Here is a 13,256-nt window from a genome sequence, read left to right on the forward strand (position 1 = left end):
TTTTCTTTTCGGTGCACAGATCAAATCACGTATCAAGAAATTCTCAGTGAAAAGGGTGAGCTCTTTAATGAAAGGTATCCTCTCTCCCAGATAAAGTATACTGTAAACCTTACCTGTCAGTTTGTCTGAGCTAAATACAACATTAATGTCGAGGTGGTCGGTCTTCGCACATCCATTATCAGGACAGTCTCTGCACTGAGAAAATACGATCCACAGTGCAGTGGAGGTAATGGACAATCTGTGATAGTATTAATGTGCTTTCATTCAAGAGCTACACGTTACATACTACAAAAGAGCATTTTGAATGCGTGCATTGTAACTCAATAGCAATTTACAAGGGAGCATTAGAGGCCCTCCTATAAACCTAAAACCTTTTAAGATTACCAGTCAAGCAACTATATACTCCTAATGCATAATGCCAAATAATGAATTACACCTTTCAAGGATGAACCATATTGGATTTTTTAAAAAGGCCATGCCACAGGGATACAGTTCTTTGTCTTTCCTAAGCAGATCATTGTACATCTGATCATATGTTGTTTTGAAATCATAAACATTCGGCTTGTCCGGTGCTGGTCCTGGCAGTTTCACATGAGTCCCTGTTCCAAAGGATCGGACACTGAATCCTCGTTTGCTGAAAGACAGAGAGGAAAAAAGGAGAAAAGGCAATTAGACTGGATGGACTTTAAACACCAGAGTGCTGAAGAATATATACTGAATTTCAAAAACACCTCTTAGCAATAAACCAAATCACACCTGAAGAGTTGGGCAACTCTTATCAACTAAATTGCCAAGTGTACCCAAAGTGCATATTTTCTCACAGTCGCAATCGAAACTTATACACCATTTCTAAGGGAGCACCTATATTTTTATAGGAAATTTTCTTAGAATTATGGTACATAGCATTTTGGATATTTCTTTTGTGCTTTCACGCATCTTGGATTTGCAACAAGCATGCATTCATATTCACTCCTGGATAACACAGTATAGGCAAAGATGTTTTTATCTTGATATAAGGAAGTAAGTAACAATACCAACTGATCAATATTTATGTGAACTGTTAAAGCTGCTGGGATAACTACATTATTCCCCTCACCATGTTGCCAAAACTACCTCTACTGCAATTTAATTAGCTTAGTACAAATATCTGTGTGCCTGGCACTTTTCTCAAGTGAACTGAAAAACATACTGTGTAATTACCTTTACAGAAGTCGGGCACATATTCTGCTGGCTTGCACCTAAAACTCTTGGGTAAGCCAGGGATAACTTCATTCCATTCTCATGAACAACTACTTGTTTAATAATTATAATTAAAAAAAAAAGGCAGGAACCTGCTTGTCTTTAGGGGTAATGCCAAAATGTTCTTTCTGATTAACCTACATACACCTACTTGAACCTCAACAAATCCTTCAGTAATAATAAAAAACATTACAATATATTTGTTGACTAACAGGACTGAAAAGAGATTGTTTTCTGGTGGTCTAATGGACAAAGTTACACGGTAAAATACTGTCACTGTTGTCCAGAATGCTGAAACATTTGGCTTTATAACGACACTCTAACTTCTGAAACAGGTCAAGACCATGTCTCAATCTCCTTTCTTTAAGGAGCCACACTTTCAGCTTCAATGATTTATCAGAGACTGAATAGAGAGAACAGCGTTAAAACAAACTGCAGGCAAACAACCCAATTCCCCCTCTTTTTTTCCCCCCAAAAATAATAGAAAAAAAAAGAGTTGTTGAATCTTCGTCTGAGAAGAGCGAACAGGAGACTGGCAACCAGTGCAAGAGTCCCAAGTACGCATTCTGAGCAACAGACAAGTCACATCTTGACTCCTTGGTATTCACATACGAGATAGAAAGGAAATTCAGTAGAAGACACACCAATTCAAATTGGATGTCTGCCTTCAAATGGTGTCTTCAAAGTGATCCAAAAAGCTTCTAGGCAGAGACTAACTGTGATCAAGCTTTGCCCCAAGCTCAAACACTGCTATGCAACTATCAGTAGTGTTATTTCCTTTAATTTGTCCTATTGGAACACAGCCACTCCCTTCTCTTTTCTTGCTCCACTACACTTTTTCTTCCAGGAACTATTTATAGGTTCCTATTTCTGTAAAAAGACAGGATACATGACGACTTTTTGCTTCTTTCTGCAGGACTAATGACTGAAAACGGATACAAATGGAAAAAAAGTGCAATTCTTTGCCCCTCCCAGCCCTCCATCACATTAATAACAGTGACTCATAACTGCACCAGTTACTTTTAGTTTATTTTCCCTGCAATACTTCCAGACCCCAGTTTTTATTCTACTGCTTCTACTGGATATGAAGAGAGCCATAACATGTATACAATAAATTGCAGTACTAAAATAGTTATGTTTCAAATTGATCTGTTTTCCAGGTGTCTCACCCTTCTTTCCCTTCTATATCTACCCATTGATGCTATTTTTGCTAAGAATTTTAATGCAAACTAACTGAGAAATAGTGGACTTTGGCACCTTGGACTTTCTGCCCTTCTTTCCTTCTCTCCCACGTTACTGCAAAGCCGTAATGTTACGATGGAAAAGTATTTTCTTCTACGCTTTCCTCCTAACTTTTAATTTTTCCTTTAATATTATTCTTTGAATTAGGTCTGCTTGGGTCACAGACATTAAGAAGCCCATCTCCAACTGTCGGAAATGTCCTTGAAGTTTGCATGTTCTCATATAAAGCAAACAAGGAATCTTCATTTGAGGTTTCACATATCAAAAATTTGTGCCTCTAATGCACATGACCCACTGGAAATTAATTTCCTTGAATAGCCAGAATATGCATTTCTCACGTGGAATTTCATGCTTTGACACTAGCAGTTGCCAAGGTACAGCTCTTACACTAGTTATGCACCAGGTGTACTATTATGAAATATGCTGAAAACGTTTCAAAACATTTCTTGCAACAGTTGGGGGGCAGGGGTGAGGGAAGAATACCTGTACAGAACCATTATTCAACAAAGCCTGCTTTTATTAAGCAGCTGGACAGGTCTAGTTTAGTGAGTCACCAAGTATCTCTTGTAATGTGGTACAGCCTTTTAACAATGAACACTTTCTACAAGATAACGTATATCTAGGATTTGTTCTTGGCCTAGTAAAACTACCCAGATGATGGAAAATAGTGAGCTTCAACTTTACCATAAATGGTAAGATATACTAACATACTATCCTAGCATTGTCTTCTGAAAATGTGAAGCCTAAACATTAACAGACCTGTAAATATTAAGAAATTTCAGGAAGCTGTTTCTATTAACACTATTAAGACCAACATATGTAAACTATCTATATACTAAGTACATATATATAAGCCAGCATACAGATCTCATTTTCAGCAAGTATGCTCACCTCATTTTAAGTACAAAGCTCATTACAATGTGATCACATGAACTAATCATGCGCCTAAGAGTTTACAGACTTTTAACTGTAGAACCTAAAAACAGTCATTGCACTCCCCTCTGAAGAATCTCAGAGCCCACTGTGATGTGTCTCATCTGGGACACAACTGCTGCTGAAAGCAGAGATCAACATGGGACTACAGGAACAAAGCACTAACACATGACAGAGTTGTTGCCACTCGGTTTCAGGCACTGAGAGGAGAAATATTATTAATCCGTGCAGATTGAGACATGAACTTTTATACACACTTTTCTTCTACTTCATTGTTATTTTGTGGTCTCGCACATGCTTATTACATTAAGGTATTTTCAGCTTATTGTAAGGTTGTAACAATACAGCTGCTCTTCTTACCATGGCCAGTAATAGGTATTATTAAACACTGAAGCAAATGCAGTAAATCCTGCAGTACCACTGCAGCTGGTAGCGGTAAAGATTTTCAGAGGACAAATCACTCATTTTAATACATCCCCTTCCACAACATGGAGCAGGAAAATAATTAGTAACAGTGCCCTCCTTGTAGACCACTTCAAAAATATCTTATGCCAGTTAATCAACATTAAAAAAAAAAACAACACACAAAAAACCACCCCCCCAAAAGGCCTACACTGTTAAATAGCAAGAACACAAGCAATGTTAACTAATTTTGATTATGAAATCTTTAAAACATTAACAACTTGTTGTAATTTGCATTATCAAGGATAAGCTGTCAAATGAAAGTGCTTTAATACAAAAGTGTTAAAACATTTCCTTCTTCTTCAGGGTTTACTAATACAATTTGAGATTTCTTAATTTAAGTAATACAAATTTCAATACCTCACTGCATTTAGCTGCTGACTGATAATGCCAATAGAGAAGCTGTGACTAGTGACTTAACTTGCACCCTTGCAGTTTACATCAGTTCTCTTACATGGTCAATGTTGAACTACAAATCATAACACCAATATGAAATTTAAGTTTCAGCTACTAGGGTTTCAATATTTCAATCTGTGTACAGCTACTAATCTCTCTCATATTCACACTCCTAATTTCTTAACACAGTTTCCCAAAACAAAGAAAGATACGTGTAGCTTAAGTGTGTATCAGTGTCCTACAAGTTTTCACTATCAGTAGAAAGAGACAGACCCTGAACTCAGGAGAAGGAGATAGGGTATCTACACCTCAAGAGCCTCAAAATACAAAGTTACCAGAGTACCTCCTATACACTGGGAAAGTTTGAAATGGTAACTTCTTTTTAAAGGCCATCAGGGTACTACCAAATAAACATACACAAATGGAAATGTTGAAGTTGCTGTATAATGAAGTTGGGTATCAAGAGAAGTGTTACCTTTCCACCTTCCTCTTCTATGCTTGAAGGAGAACCCCGGCCCTAAGTCTGTATACTCCAGGAAAAAAAAAAAAAAAAAAAAAGAGACCTACCTATACACAGACTGTATTTGTAAAAGCAGGAAGTGTAGGATGAGTAAGATTTGACTTAGGGACGGGTTACAGATGGACATCCAGTTTGACAGGTTTTAAGGAAGAATCATGTCTTTCCGCATAGTTTTACTGCTTTTCCTCTTTTCCCTTTGCTTTAACATCTCAACATACCCCTGTGGTGGTAACTATTCTATTAACAAACTTCAAAAGACCTTCAGCTTGACTTCTGTTGGAAGATTAGAACAAAGTGTTTAAAACCTGGTTAGTTAGAAAATATGCAGACACACTACAAAGCAAGTGGAAACTGTACTGAACCAAGATAACACCAGAAACTGGTAATTAATTATTCAGATATGAAAAAGATCTAATGCATAATTTGTTTTCCAGAGGCACAAGTGGCAGCAGAGTAAGGATGAATGAGGAATTCAGGTCGGCAAGTGAGACTCATTGCAACCCCTTTTGAAATGAACCACTGCAATTTAAAAGGACAGGAAGTTTGTAAGTGTCCAAAACCAGTAACTCTTATTATCCGGTATGTTAAGTTTAAAGAAAGACAAACCCAAACAAACACCACCACCACCCAAATTGCTGAAGTGTGTGAAGAAAGTATGCGTTACAATTTTGCTTTTCCGAGTCTATAAAGGACAGAACACCAGGCTGTTATAAAATGTAAGTACATTCGATGTTAAATCAAGCCTGTCTAAACCACTTCATGATTTCATGCATTAAAAAGAATAAACTACTAAGAAGAAACATAATAACAAGAAGTGACGGACTGCAGGTTCTTCTAACAAAAGCCTACCAGGTAAAGCAAACATTTCACCTCAATGTCATACATAGAAGGCTAAATTGTGTGTCCGAGGTTAAAATTCAGACATTTCTGCAAGATTGTTTTTGCTTTAAAAGGAAGTAGCACACAATTAAGTTCAAGTTTTAGTAGGCACTATGTGGGCCTAACACTTGGAAAATAAAATAAGCTTGCCTTACTAATAGATATTTTTCTCTATAAATTGAAGAATGGAATAAGAAAAGTTACTGATAAAAATTCTACATGAAAAGTGTGGCTCAACTAAAACCTGTAATTCATTAAAACACTGAATAGACTAGAGAAGTTAATTCTGAAACCTGACCTACAGCATTACAAAAATCTAAAAGACTCATCAAATAGAAGACAAAGACTTCAACAAAACTTTAATACATTTCCTAGCAAAATATTTTCAAAAAAAATCCCTATCTAAAACAGTTATGTAAGAAGATAGGCTACATGTTACAAAGCACTGTTTATGAATGTTCATTAAGATGTTCAACATTGAAGCTTGGATTCCAGACTTTGTTTTCAAATAGACACCTGCAATTCTGTAGAATCTGTATCCTTTAAAGTCTTGTAATCCCTTAACAAAACAACTTAAAGTTTCATAATACCTCAATTTCTTCCCAACTCATCTTCATCTTTGAATCATGTGTTCTTTCAACCTGTAGTGCTACATATAGCAAGACATTACCCTAAACTGATAAAGCAGACTGGCTTTGAGCCAATGCAAACACTTTCCTGAAGTTTACTGGCAAATGACCACTCTAGTTGCATGGGCTAGTTATTTCTTTAGAACGGCATCAGCGATTCGTGTCTATTTTGCCATTTATGCTATTCTTGCTATAATTACATAGGATGCTACTGAAAATAAACATCTTCCAAATACAAGCATTTTGTTCATTTTCAATTAAAATCTTAAGGGAGAAAAGACTTTCAAAAAAACATTTCCCTGCCACGTTTGCCAGAAGAACAACAGTCACACCGGAAGTGATTTATGTCTTCTGCGAAAACAGGGATGAAGAAAAAGGCTAGACAATGGAAGTGAATTTAATTTGCCCTTAGTATTCAGGTTTAAATTAAAACTCAGTTCCAGTATTATTAGCAGAAAAACAACAAAAGAAGAGCATCCTTCTCCCCCGCCCCCCGAAGCTATTGGTAACATCATGTTTTCATAGAACTGCCACAGGTAACACCTGATGCCAAGTTCAAGCGTTAACAGCATCATACAGTGCTCACAGTAAGATGGCTGCCAGACCAGATGCTTCTATTATTTATTCCTTTCCAGGCTGTTGTTTTTATTTAAACGTAACTCATCGCTTACACATAGTTGTTCATCTTAATGTGCTAGCAATACCTATGTTTTAATGTGAAACAAAACAAACCACCCTTTATCATGTTCCTGCAGTGCACAGGGAAGATTTAGGAACAGGATTTCGGGCAGATCAGGTCTCTCCTGTCCGTCAGTCCCTCCCCAGTCCCCCACCTCCCATTCTGAACCCAGCCACGCTGGAAATACTCGCAGCGCTCCACAGATGAACCCTCACAATCTCAAAGACATTTGACATTCTGAACCAAACACTCCGTCCAGTTTTCCTGCCGAGAGGAAAACCGCTCCCTTCGGGTGCATGGAGCCGTTCTAGTCTTCAGGTGCATTACAGAGGAAAAAAAAAAAAAAAAGAAAAAAAAAAAAAAAGAAGTGTTTTAGGCTTTCAGACGCCGAGAGACACGGGAGCCGTTCTGCACCTGTCGAATTCGCCGGTTGGTGTTTTGCAGCACTGGATCCGGAGGTCCGCAGCGACAGCGGCGCAGCGGCCACCGCGGCGAACCGCGCCCGGCGCGGGCTCCGCAGGGGCCAACCGGAGGGGGGCCCCCGGCCCCGCCGCCTCAGCCGCGGGCCCCCGGCACGGCCCCGCACCGCGGCCGGCGACCGCCCCGCTGCCCTGACAGCCCGCTCCAGCCCCGGGGCAGGCGAGGCGGCCCAGCCACCGCGCCACAGCAGCCACGGACGGAGCCCTGACGGGGCGGCCCGCGACGGGAGGCGGCCGCCAGGGCCTAGGCCGCACTCGCCGGGCCAGGCCGCGCCGCCGCCGGCCGGAGGAAGGAAGGGGGTCGGGCGGGCCCCGGTTACCTGAGGATGTTGTGCGCCTCCATGCTGCGGTTCTGGTTGCTGGAGCACACCACGGCCACGCGGAGCGGCGAGGAAGGCATGGCGGCGCAGGGAAAGAGCCCAGCTCCCTCCCCCGCGGCTCCGAAACCCTCTCGGCCCCGGCCGCGGCTCGCACAAAATGGCGGCGGGAGCCCGGCGGCGGGCGGTGCCGGGACGTGTCACCAGGGCCGCGCCGCCCCGCGGCGGCCAACCGCCGAGCGGGCGTCAGGGGGCGGAGGCGGCCGCCCGCCCGCCATCGGGAGGGAGGCAGAGCGGCGGCGGCGCGTTGAGGGCCTGGCCCCGCAGCTGCCCCGGGCTGCCTGAGGAGAGGCCGGTCCCCGGAGCGGGGCGCCCCTGGGCCTCTCGGAACCGGCTTGGCCTGTACCGCCGAGCGCCTCACCGCCCCGCCGGGCGTCGAGCCTCTGACAGGCAACCCAGCAGCCATCACAGTGTGGCGGGGGTTGGAAGGGACCTTCAGCCATCACCCAGTCCAACCCCCCTGCCCGAGCGGGGTCACCCAGAGCAGGGTGGCATCCTGGAGGGTTTTGAGTATCTCCAGAGAAGGAGACCCCACAGCCTCTCTGGGCAGCCTGTGCCAGGGCTCTGCCACCCTCACAGGAAAGAAGTTTTTCCCCATGTTCAGATGGAATTTCCCGTGTCCCAGTTTGTGCCCGTTGCCCCTTGTCCTGTCACGGGGCACCGCTGGGAAGAGTCTGGCCCCATCCCCTGGACACCCACACCCGCTCTGCAGATATTGATCAGCATTGATGAGATCCCCTCTCAGCCTTCTCTTCCCCAGCCTGGACAGCCCCAGGGCTCTCAGCCCTTCCTCACCAGAGACCCCGGAGGTTGTTCAATAAACACCGCTTCCTCTGCGGTCTCCCGGCCAGCACCGGCAAACTGGCGGGTGCAACCCACAGGGGCTCAGGTGTTTACAAAAGAAAAGAGGTCATTTAGCAAGAATTCGTGAATCTTGCGGATTAAACCGCTAAACTAAAAATACCACCCAACTTGTCAGCCGCTTACTGAGAGAGAAAAGCCCCCAGAAGAGCCACGGGTGTTCCCTGGCGTCTCAGGGACAAGCATGGCACAATTTTATTTCCTTCCATCCAACCGCGTTTCCCAGTTTTCTAAGTGGAGCGAGTGGTTGGAAACAGCACTGCACAAACGCTTTGTGTCTGACCCGACTTCTGATTTCCCCACAGGACAGCCCGCACACAGCCTCTCGCTCCTAAATGATAAAGCTTTGACTATTCAGCTCCCAGATGTTTTCTAGTGGTGCAGTTCCTACGTTAGGGACGACTGTAAGGCAGAAAAAGGCACTTGAATGAAACTACCTGAAGGCTAGCGAGAAACGGGGAGTAGCGGTGAGGGAAAAGTCCCGCTTTGCTATTAACCGCCATTAAATGCTGTGGATTTGTACTATCCTTTACTGTAAACAAGGACACATATACAATATTTAACCGGATAAACATTCACACCCCTCATGTAAATTAAACAGAAACATAGAGATGTAGAAAACGTCTGATGACATACCCATCCAGGTCAGCACTTTCACAACTCACTGTGGCCCGGTACTGTTACTGCATAAGCAAGTGGCTCTTTTTGAGTCAAATACAACAGCTAAAAGATTCCAGCAGAGACAATGGCAGCGTCTCTATTTAGTACTTCTGTAGTTCTGAAGAGTCTCAGGCACACGTACACGTACGCGTGTGCCATTAGGTTTCATCTACACATGCCAACCAGAGAGACAGAAATGTAATAATTTCCTGTGACCTCAGGAGCTGATACATTCCAGTCACCCCCAGCTCCAAGTCCCCTAACTTAGCTGCTAGACCACCCTGTCTCATTTAATATACAAGCAATTTTTCCAACATCCAGAAAGAAATTACTCCAAATATACAAGGTAAGGCCTTGGGTCTTCCCGTCTTCTTCCCAAATAGGCCCTATTTCCATAATTCACTCGCAAATAATTCCCATTTGCCTGGCAATGTAAGCCACATACTCCATTAGTTTGTTTTGAGAAGAATGTGATTCAAGCAATTGCTTTTTTTTTCCCTGAAAAGCACAATCTTCTGGCTAGTTTTCCTTCTCCGCACTAGGTGGCAGCCAAACGTTGCAGTGATCCACTGAGCTGCGCCGTGGATGGAGAGCTGAACCACCCCTGAGAAAAAGGATTTACTCGCTTTAGGGTCTGACCCCCACCTCCACGTCTGTGCCCAGAACACTCTGTAGCGAAGATGAAGCAGACATATGCTTTCTGTTCTGCTTAATCATGGAATTCTGCATTTTAGGTGTAAACTCTCATGCTTTTACACAAAACTGTTCAAATAAGAATGGCCCAAACTAGAATTTATTTATGTACTGCCTGACTGGTAAAATGCACTGATTTCAGAATTGTTTTGCTCGCACACAGGTCATGATCGTGGCACTCCTTGCTCAGCCCAGACCAATTCCATTTTCATTTGAGTATTTCGTCATCTTTTCCCCTTTCCCTATAACTGTGCTTTTGCACCTTGGTTTGCTTGCACTATTTAGGCTGACTCCAGTACTCTTCAGTGCTTGAGAAATGAGACAGCTCAGAGAGAGGAGAAACCAAGGCTTCAGCAGGACATCAAGGATTCCTCCTTCATTCCAGAGAAGGTCCTTTTAGGGCAGTGAGAGGACATTAGCAGGTTGGTGAGGTGGAAGCTCATCTCTTGGAGTACACAAGAACATTTTGCTGTCAGTGCAGAATACAAAGGAAACCAACTCCAATTTGAATGTGCGTAGACTCCAAACACAAAGGATGTCTGTGTTAAAAGTGCAGCTAACTGTTATTTCATTCAAGTTCTTTTCAGGATTTATTAGTTTACAATTTATTTGGTCTAAGACGGAACTGAGACTCCTACCCTGTAAGCGTTATTAAGTAAAATACATCATTAGAAAGTGGTCATCAGAGAGATGAAACTCTGAAAGTACTTGGGAAGCTTAACTGAATATGGGTCCAGCTCCATTTCAGGAAGGCAACAGAAGAGTGAGAGCTGAAGTAACTACGTAGGACTTCGGCCCCTAAAGGGAATGACAATAAAGAATTTTTATGAGATGGAGAGGGTCAATACTGCCTGCAAATAACAATCACATTCCTAAACAATACTATCCAAGTGACTAAGAATAAAGAGCAAAAGTTAAATTGGAAAAATCTCCACTTTTTCTACAAAAATGAAAAATCTTTATAGGAAAAGAATAACTGATGGGACATCTGCAAATGAGCTTTTCCTTAAGTTGCCCACAATTATTTTATAAAAAACATTTGCAGAAACCTTGCTCCAAAGACAAAAGCTGCAGATATACCGCTAATACTATTGTATGCTGGAATTAACAATTCAAAATACAAAGCTCGCAAATGTGAGATTACTGAGGGCAGAAGAATTTAGGACATATATATTCCAAAAGCAAGAACCAAAATAACCGTCTCCTGCTGTGTTGATCCCAGGAAAATCTTTATTGCAATAGAGCAGAAATCTGGGACACAAAGACCCGAGATAATTACATATTGGTCCCAGTACTCATGTGCCTTTTCTTGCTCTTAAAAAGTACCCCTAGGTCCAACAAAGGATATATGAGCAAAGTACCTCCACATGGATGTGGGGAAATGGAAAAATGACAAAATTCATAATCTGAACATTCAAAGACAGCAGCAGGAATACAGTGATTAAAGGAAGGAGAATATAACAGGCCATAATTCAAAATAACCAGCTGAAGGTATCTCAGGAATTTTTTTCTCATACGTTAACAAGAGCCACAAAAGATAAACCATCTACAGGAATGTTTTCACACAGATCTCGAAGCTACGTTAGAGAAGAAAAGGAAATATGGAAAATAAGACAAAGTCTAATGACAGAAAAAATGACACCAAAAACGAAACACAAAGGAGACAAAAAGGAAAATAGTATCTTAAAACCAAAACTGGCCCAGAGACCAGGAAACAAATGTTATTTTTGGTGAGAATGTTTTCTATCTTTTTCGATGTCCGAAATTCTTCTTCTATAGAAGAATTTAGGAAACAAATATACGAAAAGACACAGTACTCCACCCAGCAAGGCAGGACTCTCCCTGCCCAGGAAGGGGGGCTTTCTCTCTCCTCACTGCTTCCCCAAAATACTTTCTGCCCTCCCATTAATACTTTTTTCCTCTCTGTGCTTTCTGAGAAATTCTTTCCCCACTTTCACCTCAGCACTTCCTGAGGAAAGCTTTTCCTTTCTCTCCCCTGAGCACTTCCCACAAATATCCTTCACCTCTTTCCCTTCAGTGCTTCCCAGCTAATTCTTTCCTCCATCCCCCTGCGCTTCGCACAAAAGCCTTTTCCCTGCGGCGCTTTCCTCAGAAAGCCTTTCCCCACTACCCCTTGACATTTCCCTACAAAAACATCTCCTCCCTCACACATCCAGTGCTTCCCGACAAATCGTTTCCCTCTCCCTCCCCTCAGCCCTTCCAGCCTTTTCCTGTCTCTCAGCACCTTCAGCACCCGCTCACACAGCCCATCGCTCTCCTCTCGGCACCTCGCACAAAAGCCTCACCCTCCTGGTAGAACCTCTCCCACTCTTCTCTACCATTTCCCATAAAAATAAATAATAACTTTCCTCACTATTCCCTCAGATTTCCTGACAAAGTCTTCCTCTCTCAGCCATCACGGCAAACCGCTCCCTTCTCAGATCTTCCCACCTCCTATGTCGCCCCGGCACGTGCAGATGAAGCCCTTCAGCCACCTTCACCCAGCATTTCCCACCCAAATGTGTCCCCTCTCTCTCCTCAGCGCTTCCCAAGAAGAGCCTTTCTCCTCTTCTTTCCTTAGCGCCTCCCTCCCTCCCTCCCTCCCTCCGGCAAAATGTATTTTTCCGTCTTTTCCTTCGCTGCTCTCCAGCATAGTCCGCCCATGTCTGTCTTTCTGCTCAGCCCTTTCTGCAAAAACCTCTTGCCGTGGGTCTGCCCTCAGCCATTCCTGCTGTGGCAATGTCCGCTCTTTTGATACTTCTTACCCAGCGAAGGCACCCCGCAAACCATCTGGTAGTTCTGGGATATCTGGTTAAAGAAAGAATTGTCCGAACGTTTATGTCTGCTTTTACAAAGGGTCTTATGGGTCAATGCCCAGAGGTCTCCTCTGGAAAAGTCTTCCACCAAAATCGCTTTTGGAGGGGTTCTCTTGGCACGTTGTATAAATACTGTGCCGCACTGTGCCATCATTTACACCTCGGCCAAGCAGGCTGCAAATACCGCCAGTGAATTTTCAATGACAAGCCAAACATTGTGATATGAAAATTTCTGCATCTCGCCTCTCTTTTGGAACATACTGGTGAAACAGAGCAGCAGTTTGCAGTCTTGTAAGACTGCAACTCCAGGTCTCCATGGAAGCAAAATACCGGCTTTCACTTGCACCTCCAAATAAAGCCGAGCAGCCTTTCCTTTTATGTACCACAAAAA

The 13,256-nt window shown here is 43.0% G+C and overlaps 1 protein-coding gene across 1 annotated transcript in view; it reads right to left on the reverse strand.

Annotated features, from left to right (window-relative positions):
• Positions 1 to 7,930, reverse strand: part of SSU72 (SSU72 homolog, RNA polymerase II CTD phosphatase) — a 28,537-nt gene extending 20,607 nt beyond the window's left edge. The window contains exons 1-2 of the mRNA XM_082493368.1: positions 7,779 to 7,930; positions 491 to 634 (exon numbers count right to left, since the gene is read on the reverse strand). Of these exons, the coding sequence (XP_082349494.1) occupies positions 491 to 634; positions 7,779 to 7,858 (224 nt within the window). The 5' untranslated portion in view covers positions 7,859 to 7,930. The remainder of the gene's footprint in view (positions 1 to 490; positions 635 to 7,778) is intronic.
• Positions 7,931 to 13,256: the final 5,326 nt, after the last annotated feature.

Source organism: Vanellus vanellus, assembly GCF_965231255.1.
Source record: "Vanellus vanellus genome assembly, chromosome: 20".
In the NCBI taxonomy this organism is placed as follows: Eukaryota; Metazoa; Chordata; class Aves; order Charadriiformes; family Charadriidae; genus Vanellus; species Vanellus vanellus.